The sequence below is a fragment of the Mustela nivalis genome, assembly GCF_964662115.1.
Source record: "Mustela nivalis genome assembly, chromosome: 1".
Taxonomy (NCBI): Eukaryota; Metazoa; Chordata; class Mammalia; order Carnivora; family Mustelidae; genus Mustela; species Mustela nivalis.
The window spans coordinates 196,873,577-196,898,315 of record NC_139020.1 but is presented as its reverse complement, the minus strand read 5'-3'; the positions used below and the strand labels follow the sequence as shown (position 1 = coordinate 196,898,315).

General features: G+C 40.9%; 1 protein-coding gene across 9 annotated transcripts in view; it reads left to right on the top strand.

Annotated features, from left to right (window-relative positions):
* Positions 1 to 24,739, top strand: part of RBM6 (RNA binding motif protein 6) — a 77,495-nt gene that overhangs the window by 19,483 nt on the left and 33,273 nt on the right. For 5 of the 9 annotated variants that reach the window (XM_082702948.1, XM_082702946.1, XM_082702949.1 and 2 more), the window contains exon 5: positions 8,167 to 8,240. The exons of the other annotated variants lie outside the window; for them this stretch is intronic. Coding sequence is in view for 3 of the 5 variants with exons in the window: in XM_082702946.1 (XP_082559072.1) it covers positions 8,167 to 8,240 (74 nt within the window). In the remaining 2 variants the exon portion in view is untranslated. The remainder of the gene's footprint in view (positions 1 to 8,166; positions 8,241 to 24,739) is intronic. 9 annotated transcript variants of the gene reach the window in all.

Sequence of the window (24,739 nt, the reverse complement as noted above, 5' to 3'; positions counted from 1 at the left end):
GTTTTAAGAACTCCATGTCAGGAAACTAGAACAGAGACCAAATGTCTTTCTATATTATCATAGTTGGGCATCCCAATTGTGGATCGGGCTGGTATCTGGTATGTTTAGGTGGGCATCAGTTATCTGTTACAAGGTATAGGTGACATAGGCTTATGGTCTGGTCATAGTGTGAGTCTCACAGAATGCCCGTAGTCTGACCCTTGTCTGGATAATTTTACTTCTGGAATAGGTAAGTGGCTGGAGCAGTATGATCTGTTCTCATCTTGAGCAACTTCCATCTCAGAAGCCACTATCTTTGTGGAACCTTCCCAGAGTCCCTTAGAACAGTGGTGACCTGTCCATTTATTTGTACTAGGGTCCAGGCAATGGGGAAAATGTTTATGGGCCATATTTTTTTCCACTTGAAATGAAAATAGCTTTGTGATCTATGAGGGAAACAGATATATTCTTAGCATAAACTAGCAATCAGTGAGACAATTAATCAGTGCCAAAATTTTAATATTGGGGCATATTTGAGGAGCATCAACACAGGTACTGTCTGATCTTTAGTTCCTGATAATGCTTTGTAATAGAAACATGGCGGTCCTGAAATGCATTATCTCATGCACTCTGAAACCACCCTGGAAAGGAGTTACCATCATTGCAACTTGGCAAATGGATAACCCAGGCCCAGAGAGAAATGGCTCAACTGAAAGCACATGATGAGTTAGCTTCTGCATATGTACAGACTGGAGAAGTTACTTTTCTTGTGTGTTGCTCCAGTGAAGAAACTCATTACTGTTGCTGTGGTGTTAACTAAGCACCATTGTATTGGAGATAGAGAAATGAAAAGAGCTAGGGGCGCCTGGGCGGCTCATTCGATTGGTCTTCTGCCTTCCGCTAAGGTCAGGATCTCTGGGTCCTGGGATTGAGCCCTGTGTCAGGCTTCCTGCTCAACAGGGAGTCTGGTGCTCGCTTCGGCAGCACATATAATATCAACAGGGAGTCTGCTTTTTTCTCTCTCCCTCTGCCCCTACCCACCTCTAGTTCTCTTTTTCAAATAAATAAACAATCTTCAAAAAAGCCAACTCTCTGAGGTCAAGGACACACCCCTCCACTGTGCCCACATAGCGTTGTTAATGTCACTGGAATGAAAATAAGTAAGGGTAAGAATTTCCTAACAAATGATATCCTGGGCCCAGAGAACCATCATTAAGAAGTCACCCTAAGGTTAATTTTGGACTTTGAAAACTACTTGAAAATATAACCGCCCCCCACTTTTTAATAACCAGTTGTCACAGATAGAGGGAGCATAATCAAATAGAGCCATATGCAATTTTGAGAAATTTAGCAAGTAATCATGACTGTGTATCTTCCTCATTTCATCTTTTATTATAAACCAGCAAGCCTTATGTGAGTAGTTGAGGGGGAGAGGATTGAAAGTGCTTATAAGATGTCAAAATGATATATTTCATGGAGTCTAATAGTGTTCTTCCCAGATAGTAGGTTGACAAATCAGATATTTTCCAAATTTTCATAATGCATATTGAGGTTTTGGGGTTTTGGTTTTTCTTTTAAGATTTTATGAGAGAGAGAGAGAGCGCGCGCGAGCATGAGCAGGAATGGGGGGAGAGGGAGAAGCAGACTCCCTGCTGAGCTGGGAGCCCAATGTGGGGCTTAATCCCAGGACCCTGAGATCATGACCTGAGCGGAAGGTAGCTGCTTAACCAACTGAGCCACCTAGGCACCCCCACTTGTGATTTTAACAGAGCAAAGTACTTGTTAGAAATCTTGTACATCGGAGGGGTGCCTGGGTGGCTTAGTGGGTTAAGCCTCTGCCTTCGTCTCGGGTTATGATCCCAGGGTCCTGGGATCGAGCCCCGAATTGAGCCTTGTATCAGGCCTTCTGCTCAGCAGGGAGCTTGCTTCCCCCCCCCCCCTCTGCCTGCCTCTCTGCCTTTTGTGATCTCTGTCAAATGGATAAATAAAATCTTTAAAAAAAAAATCTTTTACATCGATTTTTTAAAAAAAATCTGAACTTTGAAAAAAAGCAATCTTGCACATCTGCTTTCTTTGTTTTATTATTTCCATTGGTGGGAATTCACATAACTGTATCGATTCTGTTTTGGTTTTTGCTTAAAATTTCTAACTTGATAATTTACTTGTAAAAGTCTGTAGCCCCAATGAAATGTGAAAATAGGACCTATAAAAATATAGCCCTCTTGAATCTCTATTAAAGATTTTTTGTGGTGCTCTATATATTCATAATGCTTTATTCCTACAAAAATAATAATCCTGGGCGCCTGGGTGGCTCAGTGGGTTAAGCCTCTGCCTTCGGCTCAGGTCATGAACTCAGGGTCCTGGGATCGAGCCCCACATCGGGCTCTCTGCTCAACGGGGAGCCTGCTTCCTAACTCTCTCTCTGCCTGCCTCTCTGCCTACTTGTGATCTCTGTCAAATAAATAAAACCTTAAAAAAAAAAAAAAAAAGAAAGAAATCCTTGTTTATTTTATTTTATTTTTTTTTTTTAAAGAGGTTCTTCTATGAGATAGGAGAGAAATCTATTTTTTTTTTAAGATTTTATTTATTTATTTGACAGAGAGAAATCACAAGTAGGCAGAGAGGCAGGCAGAGAGAGAGAGAGAGAGAGAGAGGAGGAGGAAGCAGGCTCCCTGCTGAGCAGAGAGCCCGATGCGGGACTCGATCCCAGGACCCTGAGATCATGACCTGAGCCGAAGGCAGCGGCTTAACCACTGAGCCACCCAGGCGCCCAGAAATCTTTGTTTAGAGAAAAAAAAAATCTGTTTTTTCCCTCGAAGATACCCAATAAAATAAAGAAGCCTATTTCCCTCATCCTTTTTTTAAAAATTCCAGTGTAGTTCCATTTCAGTTATACAATATAGTCATTCGCAGTTCTGCAGATTAGTCAGTGCTCATTATGGGTCCCCTCTGCCTGTGTCCTTTAAAATCCTGATTCCTTTTTTTACATTTCCTAGTTGGTATGTTTATTCTTGGCTTTATCAATGTAAATCAGTCCTCCTAATGGGAAGTTCAGCTGGACTTGTTTATGATAGTTGGGTTTTTCTAGACTAGTTTGAACAGAGGACTGCTCATCTCATTTGCCTTAAGTAAATATTGCTATGTAATTGTTAAAAAAGCAGGGTTTGGTATAGAGGTTACAGTTGACTTTAACAATTAAGAGCTATGTTTGTCATCATCTCTGAGTCAGCTTTTTTAGGAGCTAAGACTAAAAGACATTCAATATTCATTAAGGTTTTGTTTTCATACCTTGTTCCCCCTTAAGCACCTGTTAGCTTTTAACACAGTATTTTTTTGAGTGATAGGCAATCATGTGATTCATGAATATGAAGAAGAATTGAAATTTTAATGTTACCTTTATAGATTTCCTTCTTTCTCTGTTCTCATCCTTCTTAGCTGCCAACAAACAAACCTGTAAGGAGCATTCACATTTTTTATGAAAAATCTATACATTTAGTTAGGTTAGAACGTAGAGTAAAATATCCTTTTTAATAGTCACATAAATTGGGCACCTGGGTGGCTCAGTGGGTTAAGCCGCTGCCTTCGGCTCAGGTCATGATCTCAGGGTCCTGGGATCGAGTCCCACATCGGGCTCTCTGCTCAGCAGGGAGCCTGCTTCCTCCTCTCTCTCTGCCTGCCTCTCTGCCTACTTGTGATCTCTGTCTGTCAAATAAATAAATAAAATCTTTAAAAAAAAAAATAGTCACATAAATAAGCACAAAGATCCATCAGCCCACCAGGCTTCTTCCCAGAATGTGGGGGTAGAAGAAAAAGGTAATAAAAAAATTTCTTATTCCTTAGGTCAGAGTCTGTCTATGGGACTGTTAACCCTGAGTTTACTATCTTAATTCCCAAATAGCTCCTAGCAATTCTGAATGCAAGTTTGGTTGGTTGTTTTCAGAATGTTTAGGTCTGTGGGTGGAATAGGTCTACTAGAACTTACTCTGTGAATTATAAAATTACATTGGAGGAATTAAAAAGAAACCCCCAGTTATCCCACTATAATAGTAGAACCACTGTAATCTTGTTCGGGTACAGTTGTGTTGCATTACATCATTTTCAGATTTCTGTATATTCACCTGTGGTTGCTCAGCCCCTCTCTCCGACTCCATCTTCCCTCTCATGGAGTGAGCATGAGAAGTGGGATGTGACTCAGTTGTGGCTTCAGTTAGTCTCTGTCTCCCAAGTTTCTCTAAGTGTGAGCATTCACTGTGCTAGCTGTGATTCTGTTATTTAAAGTGATATGTTTTTCATACATTATGGTCCTTAAATGCAAGCCAACCACTTCATCTGGTGTCAACCAAAAGAAAAGTGATCTGTTGCGACGCTGGAGGAAAAACTGGCAATATTGGACTTAACCTATGTTGAGAGATGGTATGTTGTTCTTCACGTTGGGGTGTTCGAGTATGATTTTGACAATGCATGGTTTTCATCTCATATGCAGACTTTCATCTCTAACCTCTGAGTTAGAAGTGACTTCATAGTATTTAGTTCTGGTTCTTTTTCCTATATACATTATATATAATTATCCTCATTTTTAAAGCTTTTTAAATATGCTTTATTAAACATCTCATATCAAGTATCTTGCTGTATTGTAATTTTTATAGCTATAATTGCAACAAGACTTTTGGGTTTTTGTCTTTGCAGAAGACTTTCGGTAGCCAGTATAGCAGTCCATGAGTGTGAATGATTTCTAACTTGCATACTTGGGTCCATGCACAAGGTTCTGCCGTAGGTATTTTAGGATGGGGTAACTGGAGTGCTGCAGATTTCTGTATTTCTCAACCATAGACATGGTCTTACTTGTCTGTGCTTGAGCATGTGGGACCCTTTCTATGACTGGGCTTAGTAAAATTCAGAATTCAGATTACTCGTATCAGTCTAGGATTTTATTAAAAGGTGAGTGTCTATGGATTCCGGGGTGGCTGAGTTGTTAAGCATCTGCCTTCGGCTCAAGTCATGATCCCAGGGTTCTGGGATCGAGCCCTACGTTGGACTCCATCCTCAGCAGGGAGCCTGCTTCTCCCTCTCCTAGTACCCTGCTTGTGTTCCCTCTCTCGCTCTGTCTCTGTCAAAAATAAATCAGTAAAATCTTTTAAAAAAAGAAGAAAGGTGCAAGGCTATGCAGTTAACAGCATCAATTTGAATGTGGTCCCTGGCTCTGAGCCCATATTGCTACTTACCACTGAGGTGATTTTGAGCAAATTACTTATTCTTTCTTTGTCTGCTTCCCCATGGGTAAAATGAGGTTAATGGTATTTACCTCATAGGGTAGTCTTGTGGGGATTTAATTAGTGTATATAAAGAGTTCAGAATGCAGCCTTGCACCAACAAGTGCTATGTAAGTATTACTTCATACTGTTGTCCATTTGGGCAATTCCTGGAAGTCTTAGACACACAAAATGCCCAAGATCAAGATAGGGCATTTTTTTTTTTAAGTTTTGGGTACTATAATTAAGCCTTAAATTTTTGTTATTATTTAATAGCTAAAATTTTGGGCAGAAGATATTGAAAGTTGGGCTTATGGATTTAATGTTCAGTCTGAAGTACATTGTTAGGGTAATGTATTGCAGAGTTGATGTATAGAAATGCTCATAATGTCTCTTGCAAACTATCTTTTCCTTCCCAGTGACTATAATATCAGAGTCTTATGTATTCTTCAGTAAAGTGTGAATGTTGTCATAAATCTCACTCTTTCTCTTCACCCACAGATTCTGTGAGCTCTTTTGGGCCACAGTAGTTACTTGTCTAAGCGCAGAAAGGAAACTCGGGGCTTTTCCAATGTGGTGTTAGTTCCCTGTGTTTTTCATTTGGGCAGCCATAGAGAGGGTTGCATTCCACACACCTGGGCCTTGATACGGTCTGTACAGGTAATCAACACACTTGAGAGTTTATCTGCTTGTTCCATAGCTACCCCTTTCTGATTGTGGACATGCAGTCAAGTGTTTGCAGTAGATATTTGCTGATACAAGGCACCTTATTTGCTTCTGCTATTCTAGTGTTTTCCAAGAACATTCAGAGTGCTTTACAAAATGCAGAATGTTTTCTTTTCTTTTTTTAATTTATTTTTTTAAGCGGCTCCACACCCAGCATGGAGCCCAGCATGATGCTGGAACTAATGACCCTGATGAGATCAAGACTAGAACTGAGATCAAGAGTCGGAAGCTTAACTGACTGAGCCACTCAGGGGTCCCCCAAATGCAGAATGTTTTCTGTAGAAGTTCACTGAGTTTGATCAAGAAAATCCACTTGAGGGCGCCTGGGTGGCTCAGTGGGTTAAGCTGCTGCCTTCGGCTCAGGTCATGATCTCAGGTCCTGGGATCGAGTCCCACATCGGGCTCTCTGCTCGGCAGGGAGCCTGCTTCCTCCTCTCTCTCTGCCTGCCTCTCTGCCTACTTGTGATCTCTCTCTGTCAAATAAATAAATAAAATCTTTAAAAAATATATTAAAAAAAAAAAAAAAAAAAAAAAAAAAAAAAGAAAATCCACTTGAAAGGAATTAACTAGCAAGACAATTTCTGTTGTTAATAGGATATATAAAAATACATATACCGTTTCTTTAAGGTAGTTTCATTTCTTCAAATAGTTACTAATCAGAAAAGGCTGATTTTGTCGTAAATTTAAGTAAAGGTTGCAGCAGTTAGTTCTGATCTGTGTTAATCAAAGCTATAAAATCAAATAGAAAATCTCTCTCTCAGCCTAAGGTGATGCTGGGATATCTATCGAGTAGATTTGTTTTCTTCTTCTTGGTCATTTTGCAAAATTCAAAGCAAGAATCAGCCTATGCCATTGTAACATTGGAATATTTAATTTGAAGTATTTAATAAGTCTGAAGTCACAGTTTTATTATTATCATAAGAAAACATTTCAGACCATTCATTTCATGTGGCAAGGAATCCAATCCATCTCACCAAATTTGGTCTGTTTTTTTAAGTTATATTTTCTGTTGCTCCAGAAAAACTGTTGCTCCAGTTTTTGTTTTGTTTTGGTCTTGATACTTTGATTTAATAATACTTAGTTTCCTGTTGTTATATATACTCTGTGCTCAAAATTGGCCTGGGTCCTGTGTTGTTTCTCTTCTCCTGAGTTTTATTTCTCATCTGAACAAATTGCATCTTTTTCTTGCTGTTCGTTTGCACAGCATCACTCCTAAAGATGAGCTTCTTTATCCTGCGAGGCAGTGGAGGAAGCATGGAAGTCATTTGTGGAGCATTGCATTGCCAAGTGTGTTTTTGTTGTCATGTGGTGCCAGTATCCGGGAAAATAAAGGATGGGTTCACATTAGAACTCAGCAGTCTGTAAATCCCATGAGCTCCCAATCTCATGGGTCATGAGAGTTGCAAATGATACTTGCTTAGGGGAAAGGTGAAGGGTGTTCCATAACTCTAATGGTTTATAAAATTCTTGAACATGTACTGATTGCTAACAACTGCTGTCTCTCCCCCAGCCTACTCTACTGCCAATCTTTGTGCACAAGCACAATTTTGGACCCAGCTATTTGTACTTACTTATGCTTTTACACCTTCTTCCTTTCATAAAGATTTAAGCTGGTTTATGACTTGAGTTGAAACAAGGAAAAAAAGAGGAGACCTGAAATGGTCTGTCCCCTGCCAACCAGAAGCCTCCTGTGGTATCCAAACAGAATAGTTGCCTCAGTCTGTCAGCACTTCTGTCTTTGAAGGTGGTTTCTGCTTGAAAAGTGGTGACTATTAGCATAGCTTTGGGATAATTGCTTCTCCTTCTTCTCTCGGGATACATTTTTTTTTTTCCAGATACTTTCCTGTTCTTGTTGACTTTGTTTTTCCAGAAGATTCAGCCTGTGGTGAAATGTTCTGGGTCCCCACTTGAACTTTCTGTGGGATTACCTAACTCTGGGGTACCCTCACCAAGACCATCAGTGCTAAAGAGGGCAAATCTTCTTGGTTAATAGAAAATGCCATTTTGGAGTGACTCTCAAAGCCCAGAAACATCCAGATTTTCCTTCAGTACTTTTTTCTGTTTGGACTAGTGGCTTTGCCTAGTATAGGGGAGGGAGGGCCTAGTTGGGAGGGCTTGTGTTAAGGGGTTCAGAAACAGGGGGTTTAAGTGTGTCTTTTGTGTTTGCAAGGCACTAACACCACTCCCGTCTGTATTTAAATGCTGTCCCCAGGTTACGACTATGGCTATGTCTGCGTGGAGTTTTCACTCTTGGAAGATGCCATCGGATGCATGGAGGCCAACCAGGTTGCTTTATACTTCGGTCAAATGATGCTGGAAGGATATATTTTTTATGTATGGGGAGGGAGGGTTTCAAATGATTGAACTTTGGAAAGGTACCGGAAATCTTTATTTGGAGCATACTGCATTCCAACCAGAAAGAAGTTGTGTTGCGAGACTCTAGAAGAAACTGGGAAGGTTTCTCTACAAGTAGAGTTACTGGACACAAGTGTATTTTAAAAACTAGAGCCCAGTTGCAGTTGGACTAGATGACAAAGACAGTATATGGGGAAAATGACAGGTTTGGAGTGTGACTGATACTGAGATCCTAATGTAAAGAATGATCCTTGACTGTCTGTCATCTCAAGGATCTGCCTGGCACAGGAATTCTAGGTCAGTACATATATCCAGACCTAGGGTGAAGACCACTGATGGCAACTCCTGTGGCACTCAGGTCCTGTCCGCATGTGCTGCTTTCTCAAGAGGGCCATCAGGGAGGAGAGAGGAGTGGCTTGTTCATGTGTATTGCATTCATCGTGGCTCTTTATAAATTGGAGTTTTGTACTCAAGTTCTTGGCTGTATATAGTCAGAGCTGGTGAATCTGAATCTATACTTACCTTATGTTTGAAACATCTAAATGTATTCCGCTTGCCACTTAGAACTGTCATTTGGACTTTTTTAATTGAACCTTACCTGATAGTTTTGGAAGGAATTATGAAGTAGAAAGAATCCTTCTTGTCATGGTATTTCTTTGGGGAAAGTTATTTTCTTTGTGGTGTCTTAGTTCCTTCATCTGTCAAGTGGGAGATAGAAACTTATGATACAGTTTGATTTTTATGTACCCACTGCTTGTATTTAACTGTGAATGCAGTGTGCCCTTAAGGGTAAGAGCCCTAGGGCTCTACCAGAAAAGAGTAATATTACGTGTGAACTCTACCTCTCTTAGAGCCTGATGCCCTTTCATCAGCTTTGTTCCATTCAGCATGGCTCATTACTTAACCTTCTCCCTTCTTTGGCCATGTTCTCCCCTTATGGGTATGGAAATGACATGGTATAAATCCTTTGGGAACAAGCACTAATTAGAGGATATTTGATATATCCATATCTATTGTTAGTAGTATAAATGCTGTTATATCCTCAGAGAATGACTAGATTAAGGCCATACCCCCTTGACAGAGTTCTTGTTGACTGATTTGTTCGCTGTCCATCATTAAGCCAGTCACTTAATAGATATTAATTATGTGTCAGAAACTGTGCCAGCTACCAATATTTTGAGAGAAGAGTGAAGGTCCCAAACTTTATGCTTATGGTTGATTCCATTCTGACTGTCCTAATAGAACACTCATGTAATTCATGAACATCTTGTAATCAGTAAATAATCATTAAGTCCTGTTCCACTGTGCTAAATCATACTATGAGTGGTGGAAACATAAATAGGAGAGCCATGGCACATGCCATGCCATTCTCTTTTGTACCGTTCTCCCAACTGTGTCTTTCTCTTAGAGGTGTGTTACTTTTTATTAGAGCTGTTTGATCTTCGATTGATTGTAGCAAATAACAATATTGTGTTTTAACTGCCTTGCCCTCTGTCCCAACAAAAAATCAAATTTCTAGTCCCTTAAGAGAAGTGTTAAATAGAACGAGGACAGCCTTCTTTAAAAAGGTTTATCCTAGGTAGGGTTTCTTTTAGAGCCATATCTGGAAAAATGTTCATTTCACAGGCAGTATTGAAGGGGTGTGGCCTTTCAACATCTCTGCTCCCACCCTCCCCACACATTCTGTGAACATTCTTAGGGCTCCCAAATCCCTGTTGACTGACTCCTACTTGGTGAATGAGACACCAGAACAAAGCACGAGCTGGGCCAAAATTCTTTCATGGTGAAATAGGATGTTTTGACAGGTAGCTAACCTTACGCATAGGTACCATAAGGTACTCTGTGTCAAGTACAAATAAGAGACAGCCTCTGTCTTCCAGAAGCTTAGACCAAGAAAGGAGACAGACATTTTGTGGTATTCATAGATCCTATGGAGTGTTCTCTCAAATTCCAAATTTTTGTATGATCTCATTTTTAATATTCACTGGAATAATTCCTTAAGAAGATAGCACCATATCCTTAATCAGTCAACCTCCTTTTGTAGCTTTTTATTCTTCCCCTAGTCATGGGGCACAGGGCATACTGCTAGCACTGCCACACAACAGAACTCTCTCCCTGAACTGTATAGATTTCTTGATCCACTCAGCATCCTTCTCATAATCTTTGCCACAACTCAGGATGTGTGCAAGTCATTCTGATGGAAAGATTTTTGAGAATGAGATCTCGAGGGGAATTTTTGTACCTAGGTAGTACAGCATAGCAAAGAGGAGTGTAGCTTCTGCAGCCAAATTTACTTCCTAGCTGGGTTGTCTCTGGCAGGTTTCTTTACCTCCCTCAGCCTCAGTTCCCTCTGTACCAGTACCTCATCGGGCTTTGGTGTGGACAGCATGAGATCATACTTTTGTGAGTGCCTGCTCTGTGTCAGGCACCTTTCTAGAATGCTGGAGATGGTTCAGTAAACAAGACATTATAGAACTTATGTCTTAGTGATAAGAGACAGGGCATAGACAAATTTGTACAAAGTAGACAAATTTAAAACAATATGATATATGACAGTGCTGAGTTCTGTAAAGATAATGCATGATGGGGACAATTTTATATGGGGTGGTCAGGGAAGCTTCTTGAGGAGGGACATGAAATTTGGTGAATTATGTGTACAGAACACTTAGCATAGGATCTGGTACCTAGTAAGCACTGCCTCCTGCATGTCAGTAATTTTCAACATAATTCTAGGAAAATAAATTTATTTTTATATCTAGATGTTCCTTAAGGGAATGGATGTGGTTTAGTCTCCCAGTAACAGTATAAAAATCTTAGGAGAGATGTAAGAATGTGAGAGAAGTCCTTCTCAGAGTGGATAAAGCAGGTGTTTATGGAAGATGCATGTCTTTGTCTATTCATTCATTTTCCTACCCTCCAGGTTTTTACTTATAGACCAAATTGGTACAGATTCTGAGTCACCATCTGCTGGACACCTCTCAGTTGAATCTGTTTATATGATTCTGAGGAGTTTCTATTGAATGCTTTAATTTGAATTTTTTTTATTTTTTAACAATTCTTCGCTTATCCTGACTCTTTATGTGAAATGTCTTTTTACTTATCATTGACAGTTCTAAGTCTAGGGGAAGGGAATAAAGGAGGCTTCTGCCAGTTTACTTTGTCAAATATTGCGAGATATATGTACCGTAGAGGGGTTTTCCTGGTTGATGACCAAGGCCTCTCTAACCCTTTTCCAGTGCCTTCATGGAGGCGTCAGACAGTAGGACACTTGACAGCAGTACTGAGCATTGTGGCCGAGAGGACTTCTTAGGGCAAAACCTAGCCAGCAGCTGTCTGGGCAATTCATTTCCAGCAGAGGTTTGTCAGTATACTTTCACTGTCTCTGCCTAGAAGTAGAAAGCCAGCAAACACCGTGAGGAAGGGTTTTTATTCTACCTCTACGGGAAAGGTATTTCTAGCAGCATCATATACCCTGGGCTTTCTTTGTTGTCCAAGTCCTGCAGTTTGAGGGTGAATATTACCTCTTTTTGCTGTATGTGCCATTGCACTGGGACTTAGGGGAGTAAGAAGCATTATATTAGAGGACTGATCCCTTTCAGTGGTTGCCCAGTTGTGAGTACTAGCTCTTTCAAGCTCTTGTCAGTTCTACAGAAATTAGCATTTTATTTTCTTCTGTTTGCAGGTGTGATGTTTGTGGTCTCCTCCCATTCAACCAAATGTTACTAAAATGCCCTTATAATGGATAGCTCTGGAAGAAGATTTCATTTCTCTGGAAGTTTTACTCAAGGGTCTTAGCATTGGTGGACCTTCTTTAGCCAAATGACGGGGCTGTGTGACAGAATCAGCCTGACTTCATAAAGTGGAAAGAAAAGATGCCATTATCACCTAACATGAAAATTCTTTCAGACACTGGCCTTTGCTGGTGCAGAGGGGAATGAAATTTTATGAAATGGTATTTTTTGTGTCAACAAAATTAAGAGAATTTGGGTTTTTGAAGTTATCAGGGTGTCCACGGTGGTTCTGAAGATAATGTGAAAGAACCCAAATCTGAAATGAAACCCAAATCTGTCTTTTGACTAAAATGAGATCAACAGGAAAAGCTTGTGTTTTGGGGGATGGGTAGACTATTTGTGAGGCTGTGGTAGGAAAAAATAGGTGAAGACCTAGTTTGTTGGAATGTTAGTCAGGATGATAGCATTACTGTATGAAACACTTCAGTATTTCAGTTGTATGCAGTCCAAGTAACAACAAAAACAGTAATCTTTATAAATTCGAGAGGTTGTGTTGCCTAGATGCACACCCCAAAACTACTTCACTGAAGAGAATGTGGCACCCAAGCCAGGGCTCAGCTGTATGACTTGTGTCTTGAATTATGCCATTCTTCCTGGAAACTTCAGTTTCAGTACCTTTTCTGATTGCCCTCCGTAGAGGTTATTGGTGGGAAATAGAAAGGCAAATGCATTCTAAAATGAGTGTAAATCAGTAATTACTGAAGATTCTTGTGAGTGGGATTTAAAAGAATTACCTGTCTAGTAATTGAGTCTTGACTGATGTAACGCAGTAGTCCTTAGTAATTAAATACTTGAAGGCAGACTGCCTGCAGTTGCATTCCTGGCCTGTCACCTTTCTCTGTGTTATTTGGACAAGTGGCTTAACGTTTCTGTGTTCCAGTGTCCTCTCATGCATCTAGGCATTAAATGAGTTAATGCATGGAGGGTGATTAGGACTGGACCTGGCACACAGTGAGCACTGAGTCTGTATTTGTTACTGTCACAACTTTGCATCTGACTGGAACGAGAAAGTCTTAAGTTATAGCAGCTTCAGTTTTGGCTTCATGGGGTATCTAGCTAAAAAGGGATTTGGTGGCAGTATGCAGAAGGATTATTTTTGTATCAACAGTATTTCCCATTTAGTCTGTCGACTGGGACTGATTCTCAGGGGGCTGCTTCCAGGTCTTTCTGGGAGCTTCTGCTGCATTAGCTGTTGAATCTTAAATTCTCCCAGGAAAAGAGCCAGACACACCACTTGGGGGATGTGGAGTACGGTTGACCACACTAAAAATCTAGCCTGTGGCTTTTTTTTTTTTTTAATATTTTATTTATTTACTCAAGAGATAGAAAGTGAGTGAGAAAGCACAAATGGGGGAAGGGGCAGGGGAGAATCAGGCTCCCCGCTGAGCAGGGACCCTCATTGGGGCTCCAATCCCAGGAACCTAGAATCATGACCTGAGCCAAAGGCAGAAGCTTAACTGACTGAGCCACCCAGGCACCCTAGCCTGTGGCCTTAAAACCCTAAGCTCTGATGACCAGCCTGTGGCTTTACTGTATCTCAGACTTTTATAATAATTGTAAGAAGTGCTCTAAACTGGTTTCAGTTTAATTTTCTTGAATCATTTGGCAGTTTTTTTAATTTTGTTTTAAGAGCGAGTGTAGGCATATGTGAGTGGGGATGGTGGGTAGGGGGGAGAGAATTTTAAGCAAGATCCATACCCAGCATAGAGCCCAATGCAGGGTCCGGTATCATAACCCTGAGATCATGGCCTGAGCCAAAATCAAGAGTTGGGCACTTAACTGAACCACCCAGGCACCCCTCATTTGTCAGTTTTAAGGGACAACTACTTGTGTGTCTCCTATGGTGAGGTTTATGATTTTTGTCATGCATATATATCTTGGTTATTTCTGCGGATTGAAGTAATTTAGGTGTTTTTTTTTTTTTTAAGATTTTATTTATTTGTCAGAGAGATAGACAGCACAAGTAGGCAGAGTGACAAGCAGAGGGAGAGGAAGAAGCAGGCTCTCCGCTGAGAGGGAGCCCAATATGGGGGGTCAGTCCCAGGACCGTGGGATCATGACCTGAGCTAAAGGCAGCCACTTAACTGACTGAGCCACCCAGGTGCCCCTGGTTCTTAATTTATTCTAAATTGGAAATATGCCTTTGTATTTCAGTCTTTGATGTTGTATCCCCTCTTTCACCTGGTATTTTTAGTTAATGTCTATACTTTTTATAAAAATGGGGTTATGTGAAATGCTAATTTTCAGTCTTTGGGCCTTTTGGAACTTGATTACAGACAGTTACTGGGAAAAAAAAGAAGAATATGTATAATTCTAATTAACTGTCAAGGGTTATACAAAGACATGGTTCAGTTTGTGATCTTTATTACAACTTTGGTTTATGATTTTGCACACCTCCAGACAGTGTGTAGGGTGTTAGGAGCACTGAGAGGTTTAGAATTCCAGCTTTGTCACTTTCTAGTTCATTTTTAACTTTTCAATTTCAGAATCTCATCTGTAAAATGGAAGGATAATCATAGTTCCCACCTCAGAGCATTGTGACATTAGAGCAATGTATGTGGAGCACTTGGTACAGTGGCCAGGCTGTGGCGGGTGCTTACTACCAGAAGAGGTACCGAAGAGAGTGATTCTATAACACTGGACTCTGCTTGGTTGTCTTTTTTTACCTTGACTGCTTTTTAGCTCTTGGGACTCCGGGATGCCTGAGAAGTGGTCATGCTGCTTTGGGTGGCAGCTAGATCTTTGCAGCCTGTTCTGATAGTGCTGTTGCCCATTGTCTCTGTCATGAGATGGGGCTGCCTGGGCTCAAAGGGGGAAAGGCTTGGGCTGCATCTGTCCCAACAGTGTCTGTGGGATGAGTGCACAGGCATGCAGGCATGTGAGGGAAGAGGATCATGGCCATCCTGGGGGTGGGGATCCTTGTTTCTGAGCCTAGCATTGCTGGTAGTTCTCCTATGACAAAATTCTCTTAGGCTAACTAGGGCATTCAGTGTTATTAGACATCTTACCCATCTGAGCTGAACTTGGAGGTTGGTTTTTTTTTTTTAAGATTTTATTTATTTATTTATTTGAGAGCAGAGTGAGAGGGAGAGAGAGAGAAGAGTGTGTGTGTGTGCGCAAGCACGAGTTGGCGGAGAAGGGCAGAGGCAGAGGGAGAAGTAGACTCCCCCCTGAGCAGGGAGCCCAACTTGGGGCTCAGTCCCAGGACCCTGGGATTGCAACCCAAGCCAGAGGCAAATGCTTAACTGACTGAGCCACACACGCACCCCCTGAGCTTGGAGGTTATAACGTGTCTTTGTGTCTCATTCTCCCCATACCAAATATTCAGCTGCTGCTATTTCACCTTTTAACTCATTTATGAATAAGATAGATAGATATTATATATAATACGTATGTATTTCTTGTTAAGAGTGTTGATGGTATGATTTTGAAAATCATGCATAAGTTTATCTAGATTAATAATTGCTCTTAATCTTACAACATGAGATTAGCAATGCTAATGTTATATACTAATAACATATATTTTACCAAAATCTGTGACTAAGTGTAATTTGTGTTTAATCTGTATAAATACTTTTTCCAAAGGGAAATAAACAGGAGAGAAAGAAATTTATCGCAGAAAGCAGGTTATTGGGGGCACCTGGATGGCTCAGTCAGTTGAGTGTCTGATTTTGGCTTAGGTCATAGTCTCAGGGTAATGAGATTGAGCCCTGCATTAGCCTCCATGCCCAGTGTGGAGTCTGCTTGTCCCTCTTCTGTTGCTCCCCCCGCTCGCACTCTCTCTCTCACTTTCTCTCTAAAATAAATAGATAAAATCTTAAAGAAAGAAGGAAAGTAGATACTGGTTACCAGCCACTTAGGGAGAAGTGCTCTCAAGAGGGAATAGTGAGTGACTGCTAATGGGTAAAAGGGTCTTTTTTTTTTTTTTTTTTTTTTTTTTTTTAAGATTTTATTTGTTTATTTGACACAGAGAGATCACAAGTAGGCAGAGAGGCAGGGGCCTGGGGGAGCAGATTCCCCACTCAGCAGAGAGCCTGATGTGGGGCTCCTTCCCAGGACCCTGAGATCATGACCTGAGCCAAAGGCAGAGGCTTAACCCACTAAGCCACGAAGATGCCCAAGAGGGTCTCTTTTGAAGGTGATAAAATGTTCTAGAATTAGATGGTAGTGTTCATTGACCAACCTTGTGAATATACTAAAACCCACTGCATTATAAACAAGCACAGTAAGACAGTGAATTTTATGGTATGTGAACTGTATCTCAGTTAAAAAAAAAAGTTTTTAAACTTAGCATGGAAATTAGTTCAGGGTCCCAGTCCAGTGGGAATGAGTCCAGGTCTAAAATAAAACACAGGGTCATTTACCCCCCAAAAAAAAACAAAAACAAAAAAACTTGTCAGTTTGTCTGGAAGCTAGAAATTTAGAACTTCAGTCTTAAAATGTAAGAATTGTTTTGCTAATGGTATCTGCTTACCATCTAAGAATACTTAAGCTGAAAATCTGGAAGATGGTTGGAATTGAATAACAGAGCACATTTGAAGTGGCCACGTGGCTTGTGTACAGTAGTTGCTCAGTAAAATTGAGTGGGCTTTCTGCTTTAGTATCCATACAGTTAGAAAATTAATAAGAACTATTTGAAGTAGATTTTAAATAAAAACACCACTTGGGAAATCCTTGGGCTACTTTTTAGAGGTGATATTGCTGTAATTGGATGGTTAGTAGGTACCAGTGTAGATCTTTCCTATTTTCCTGGAACTGTTAACCAAAGCTCAAAGCAGGGGTGGGCTGGTGGGGTGGAGGAGACAGGGAAAGGGAGGTGGGATAGGTTCCTTCTCTGTGTATCTTTCTTAGAGGCGTCTTTCCAGCAGCATTGCCATTGTGACTGCCATCTTTAACCTGTAGTACAAGGTCTTTTTTTTTTTTTTTTTAAGATTTTATTTATTTATTTGACACACAGAGAGAGATCACAAGTAGGCAGAGAGGCAGTCAGAGAGAGGGGGAAGCAGGCTCCCTGCCGAGCAGAGAGCCCAACGTGGGGCCCGATCCCAGAACCCTGGGATCACGATCCGAGCCGAAGGCAGAGGCCTCAACCCACTGAGCCACCCAGGCGCCCCCCCCCCTTTTTTTAAAGAAAAAAATTACTGTGATAATTTACAGATCGTGGAATCCACGCATTTTAAGTATACAGTTCAACAGTTCTTAGTTAATTTACTGAGTTGTGCAGCCATCATCATCATCTAGCTTTAGAACATCTTCATTACTCCAATAAGATCGTTGATTGAGCCTTTTTTTTTTTTTTTCCCCGAAAGAGAGAGCATGGGTGTGCACACCGCATATAAGCAAACAGGGAGGGGACAGAGGGAAAGAGAGAATCCCAAGCAGGTTCCATGCCTAGCGTGGAGCTGGACATGGGGCTCGATCCCACAACCCTAAGATCACAACCCAAGCTGAAGTCAGGAGTCAGACACTTAACTAACTGAACCACTCAGGGCTCCCCAGAGGTTCAGTAAAAAAAAAAACAATTTCAGACTTACTGAAAAGTTGCAAAAACAATGCAAAGAATACCTATACACTTTGTACCCAGACTCATCAAATGTTAACACTTTACCAAATTTGAATGCAGAGATTTTTGAATAGCAGTGTCCCCTTCTCCTGGAAAGAGGCATCATTTGACTTGTCCTTCCACCAGACTCTCTTTTGGTGGTTAGAGGGCCTTGTTGGTAGGGGAAGGTATGTGAATGTCTCAGGGGTTGAGTGGATGCTTTGGAAGATGTTTGAGGCTTAAGCTATCTTTTCAGTGCTCCCAAGAGGGTCCCCTGCTGGGTAAGGGCTGAGTTTGGGATTGAGGTTGAGGGATTGGAAGTAGGGATAGATTCAAACTTTGCTCTCCTGGGCACTGTGGAGATTTGTGGGTTTTCAATAAACTAGCAAAAGTGTTCCCCCATGAGAGAACTGGCATTTGGATGCCTGATACTCAAAGAGACTATGTGCTAGTCAGCATTAAACCAAGAAGCAACAGCAGCGGGGGGAGAGGGGACACTGGCCTGATAATGTTTTTGTAAGACAGTAGTTCTTAACAGTGGGGGGACAAAGGGGGGAGCAGTTTTGACACCCTCTTCTCCCTTTCCTAACCACTGGACATTTGGCAATGTCTGGAACATTTTTGTTGTTGCTACTAGCATCTAATGGGTAGAGGCCTGGGATGCTGCTAAACATCCTACAATGTACGGGACAGCCCCCAAATGAAGAATTACCTGCTGCCAAATGTCAGTAGTGCTGATGTTGAGAAACCCTGGTATAAAGGGATAGGAGTTGTGGTTAGCCAGAGAGAATGATCCATCTTGCCATGGGTTATCTCTTAATGAATCATCTTTCTCCTTGCCTTCCTTCTGGTCCTAACAGTGGAGAGTGGTGGGTGGGATTAGAATTGTAGCAAGAGTGTCTATAACAACAGACACTGTTCCTGGCCCCCACTCCAGAGTAGCAGTCCCAGGCCTAGTTTGTGCCCTTGGGAGAGGAGTTTTATAATGAGACCTGCTTGGGGCACCTGGGTGGCTCATTTAAACATCTGCCTTCTGCTCAGGTCATGATCCCAGGATGCTGGGATGGAGCACTTCCTTGGGCTCCTTGCTAAGTGGGTAGCCTATTTCTCCCTCTCCGTTTCCCTTTGCCTGCCTCTTTGCCTGTTTGTGCTCCTCTCTATCAATCTCTCCCCCCCCTTCCTCCCTGTCACATAAATATACAAAATCTTAAAAAGTGGCGGTGGGATGCCTGGGTGGCTCAGTCCATTAAATATCTGCTTTTGGCTCAGGTAAAGATCCCACAGTCCTGGGGTCGAGTCCTGGATCATGCTCCTTGCTCAGTGGGGAGCTGGCTTCTCCCTCTGCCTGCCATTCCCGCTGTTTGTGCTCTCTCTCTCTCTGACAAATAAATAGTTTTGTATATATACAAAGTAGGATAATCTTGTATTTATGATTTTAGAACCTTTTTATTTCAAGTATTGTGGACATATTTCTTTATCATTAAATACATTTTTATCATATCATTTTTGATGACTCTGTAATGCTTCATAGTATAAATCACCATGATTTAACTAGTTCTTCACTTAATGTCTTGAGGTCTGTTATTTTACTAAACAGTACGCTGATAAATGCCCTTATAGCTAAATAGTCACACATCCTTAATTACTTCTTTAAGTGAGTTTCCTCCAGGTAGACTTGACAGATTAAGAGGTAAGTATATTTTTACTTGGTAAATGTAGTGAGATTGCCAACTAGAAGTTTCCCAATTTATTCTTTTTTACCAGCAGTGTTTGAGTGTACCTATTCTCCCTGCTTCCCAACCAGTGCCAAATATTAATAACAAAATACTTACACTGGGTAGCGGTACATGAATATTTGTTATTGTGTTCTCTAATTTTCTGTGTGTTTAAAATATTTCATATTTTTGGGGCTCCTGGGTGGCTCAGTGTGTTAGGCTTCTGCCTTCGGCTCAGGTCATGGTCTCAGGGTCCTGAGATCGAGCCCCGCATCAGGCTCTCTGTTCAGTGGGGAGCCTGCTTCCCCTTCTTTCTCTGCCTGCCTCTGCCTACTTGTGGTTTCTCTCTGTCAAATAAATAAATAAAACCCTTAAAAATTTTTTTCATATTTTTTAAAAAAATGTTGCCAATGTAGCAAAGAAGGGATTTGATTTTCCTGTCTTAGGTTATTAGTGAGATAGAACATTTTCATATTTAATTACTAGTTATTTGTATCTTTTTTTTTTTTTAAGATTTTATTTATTTATTTGACAGAGAGATAGAGAGCACAAGTAAGCAGAGCAGCAGGTAGAGGGAGAGAGAGAAGCAGGCCCTCTGCTGAGCAGAGAGGCCTGTGCGGGGCTGGATCCCAGGACCCTGGAAGCATGACCTGAGCTGAAGGCAGCCGCCCAACCAACTGAGCCATCCAGGCGCCCCTGTATTTCTTTTATAAGTTGTTGGTTCTTGATATATATTCAACTAAAAGAGAAAAAGGTAGGACATCTTAGTTACCCCATCTAGTCTTAAGGTAAATACATATGGAACATCTATTAGACTTATCTTTTTTTTTTTTTTTTTAATTCTATTTATTTGTTTGTCAGAGTGAGCGAGCACAAGCAGGGGGAGTGTCAGGCAGAGGAAGAAGCAGGCTCCCCACTGAGCAAGGAGTCTGATGGGGGACTTGATCCCAGGATTCTGGGATCATGACCCTGAGGCAAAGTCAGACACGTAAGTAACTGACTGAGCCACCAAGGTGTCCCTAGACTTTTCTGAAATTTTGAAAATTAGTATATTACCTAAATATGAGATGGGATTTCTTAAGGATTTAACCCTCAGAAAAGATTTTTTTTTTTTACAGTCTTTGCTATATATTTTCTCAGTTCTTTTGAGTCACAAAGTATCATTTGAGGGAGATATATTAATCACTGGCTTTAGCCCATGCTAGTTTTGATGCTTATAGAGATAAACTGCTAGACTCCAGGGTGGGTAGGTTGGTTCATTGGTTTTTTAAAGAAGTAAAGAAAAAAAAATATTTTTTTTTTTGAGATTTTGTCTTTAGGGGCACTTGGATGGCTCAGTCATCTGCCTTCAGCTCAGGTCATGATCTCAGGGTCCTGGGAATTGAACCCCACATCTGGCTCCCTGCTGAGCAGGGAGTCTGTTTCTCCCTCTGCCCCTCCCCCTGCTCATGCTCCCTCTCCCTCCCTCCCTCACACTCTTTCTCAAATTAATAAATACATAAAATCTTTTTTTTTTAAAGTTTTATTTTTAGGGTGCCTGTGTGCCTCAGTCAGTTAAGTATCTGACTCTTGGTTTCAGCTCAGGTCATGATCTTGGGGTCTTGACGTCGAGCCCTGCATGGGCTCTGTCCTCAGCATGGGGTCTGCTTGGGATTCTCTCTGCCTGCCCTTCCCCTGGCTTGCTCTCTCTCATTGTGTCTCTCTATCTCTGTAAATAAATAAATCTTTAAAAAAAATAAAGATATTAATTTTTTAGTACTCTCTACACCCAATGTGGGGCTGGAACTCACAACCCCAAGATCAAGAGTTACATACTCTACCAGCTGAGCCAGCCACGCGCCCCTAAAGAAGTAAAGAAATTTAACACAATTTCAGTAATGATTCTCAGGTTATAATCATATAAAATGTTAGATAACATTTTTAATAAAATAAGTATTCAAATTCACTTACAAGACCAATGAAATAATTGACTATTGTTACTGTAATTTTGTTCTAAAATGTACTTGTGGCTTAGGATAAACTTTACTATAAAGACATTATTCACAGATTTGAAGTAGTATATCTTAAGTAAGTTTGATGGCAATTAAAATGATGTGCTTTAGAAATTGCTAGATGACCTAAAATGGCCCTGTCAGTGAGGGAACTTATAAAGACCTTGAATAAGAGAGAAAGGAAAAGGCAATGTCTTTTTTTTTTTTCCTAAAGATTTTATGTATTTGACAGAGAGAGAGGGAATATGAGCAGAGGGAATGGGAGAGGGAGAAGCAGGCTCCCCACTGAGTAGGGAGCCCAATGCGGGTCTTGATTCCAGGACCCTGGGGTCATGACCTGAGCCGAAGACAGATGCTTACTGACTGAGCCAACCAGGTGCCCCGAAAGAGCAATATCTTAAAATCATTTCTTTTCCCCTTCCTCCCTCCCTCCCCCCACTTTCTTCCTTCCTTCCTTCCTGTACTTCATACATACGGAAAAGAGCATATCATAAACATTACTGTTCAGTGAATTATCACATACTATATATACTTGTCTTAATCAGTTTGGGCTGCTGTAACAAAATACCATGGACTTGGTGGTTTAAACAGTAGAAATTTGTTTCTCAAAGTTCTGGAGGCCAGAAAGTCTAAGATCAAGGTGCCATCCAATTCATTTCCCTATGAGGGTCTTCTTCCTGGTTTGCAGATGGTTGTCTTCTTGGTGTATCCTCAAATGGTGGAGAGAAAGTTACTCTGTTATCTCTTAGAGTAATAATTCTATTCATGAAGGCTCCACCTTCATTACCTAACTACCTCCCAGAGGTGCCACTTCCAGATAGCATGAGGCTTAGAATTAGGACATCACCATATAAATTGGAAGGGGGTTGGGGGCCACAGGCATTCTGTCTGTAGCACCTATGTAACTACTGCCCAGATTAGTAAGCAAAATGTTGCTTTATATGCAGAAGTCCTTCCTGGCCTCTCCTGGTTGTTTTCCTTTCTACCCTTCCCAGAGGTAGTCACTGTTAAGTTCTGATACTGAAGAGTCCTTTCACTTTTGAGCCTTATGTATATGTAATCACATAGGATGTATTCTTCTCCCTGTCTTTTTGCTTAGTATTGTTTTTTTAAATTTATTTGTGTATAACTGGAATATGTTCATTTTCATTGTTACACGGTCTTTCAGCATAAGAGTGGTCTTTCAGCATAAGAGTATATCACAATGTATTCATCAGTTCCTCTGTTAAAGGACATGTAGATTGGCAGGAGAGCATTATTTCAAAATTTTGTCTTTTGGTGAATAGGTATACTCATTTCTCTTAATACAAACCCATGAGTGGACTTGCTGGACTTGCTGGATTTTCTGTGTTATCTCCAGTCTGTCACCCATTAGTTAAAAGTTTCATTGATCACTGCCTGCCTAAGGATCTCAGTCTGCGGAGAGCCCTTCTTTTATCGTTCAGTAGCTGTTGATCCCCCACTATGTTTAATATGTCTGCCATTGTGTAGGTATTGGGTATATGGTTGTAATTAAGGTCATGTTATTTTATAACTTACGTGTATAAGACTAATAAATTAAGTATAAATAGTTTATTCACATCCCTAAAAAAGTTTATTCATTCAGGTTCAGTCAGATTGCTTTTTGGCCATGTTTTTGTTGAGAGAATAGATGTTCCTTTCTAGTTAAAGTTCTCTAATTTTCCTTTTCTTTTTTTAAGAAGATTTATTTAGGGGTGCCTGGGTGGCTCAGTGGGTTAGAGCCTCTGCCTTCAGCTCAGGTCATGATCCCAGTGTCTTGGGATGGAGTCCCGCATCCGGCTCTCTGCTCAGCAGGGAGCCTGCTTCCTCCTCTCTCTGCCTGCCTCTCTGCCTACTTGTGGTCTTTGTCTGTCAAATAAATAAATAAAATCTTTTAAAAAATATTTATTTATTTATCTATTTATTTATTGGTGAGCACATGGGCTCTTACTTGAGTGGGAGGAGGGGCAGGGGAAGAGACTCTTCAACCAGACTGCCTGCTGAGCCTGGAGCCTGGCTTGGGACTCAGGGCTGGATCTCACCACCCATGAGATCATGACCTGAGCTGAAACCAAGAGCTGAACACTCAGCCATCTGAGCCACCCATGTGCCCCAGAATTCTCTAAATTTCAGTTATATATGATCATTGAGAACTAGAGCTTTGGGCAAGAATGGGGGTGCGATAAGGAAGATGAACATGGCAGTGGTGGTCGTGGTTAGAGAATAGGCTGGAGGCAGGCTGCTCCCTGAGAGACTGTGGATGGAGGCAGGTTAAGTGAGCCAGTGAGTGGCAGAGAGGGAGGAATGAAATAACTGAATGTCTATGTCCTGGCAATAGTTTTGCAGCCCTGAAACTTCTATTCTGTTTTATTTTGATTGAAGTGAAATCCATGTAACATAAAATTCACCCTTTTAAAGTATACTGCTTAGGAGTTTTTAGTATATTCACAAGGTTTTGCAACCATCACCACTGTGTAATTCCTGGACATTTCTGTTACTTCGAAAAGAAGTGCTGTGCTTATTAGCAGTCACTCTGCATTTCCCTCTGCTTTCCCCTTCCCATGCTCTAAAGGCCCACTAGTCTGCTTTCTGTCTCTATAGATTTGCCTGTTCAAGATACTTCATACAGATGGGGTCATACACTTTTTTGACTGGCTTCTGTCATTTAGCATTATATTTTCAGAGTTCATCTGTGTTGCTGTATGATTTGGTAACTTCATCTCTTTTTATGGTTGAGTATTCCATCATATGAATGTAACACATTTTCTTTATCCATTAATTAGTTGATGGACATTTAGTTTATTACTACTTTTTTTTTCTACAATTATGAATAATGCTGCTGTGAACACTTATGTACACATTTTTCTGTGGGCATATGTTTTCATTTCTTTTGGGTGTATATCTAGGAGTGGAAATGCTAAAGCTTTTGTTTTTTTCAGGAGCTTTTTCCAAATGGTTAGTTCCTTGGGTCCCATATTAAGAGTCGTGTGGTGGACTGCCTGGACTACTCACAGTCCCAGTGGCTGGGTTTCACTTCTGTTTAGGATTCATATTGCCATTTTGAATTCTCCCTTGGGCTGTGGGGTGTTTTGTTTGTTTGTTTGGGGATTTTTCGACTGGATATCTCCAGGTACTGGCTGCCCTGGATGTTGATCTATCTTTATTACTTAGATTTGGGGCATATTCAGGATTTGCAGTGGACACTTGAATAGCTCATTTCTTCTTTCCATTCCTTATGGATTCTCCTGCAACTATTAAGTAGCGCATTTATTGTGTCTGCCTGTGTGTCTGGTAGTGCTCATATTGTCTAGGTCTGAAGTATTTATTTTAAAAATATATGGTAAAAGTCTTTTTTTTTTTTTTTTTTTTTTCTTGGACCCAATTCTTGAGT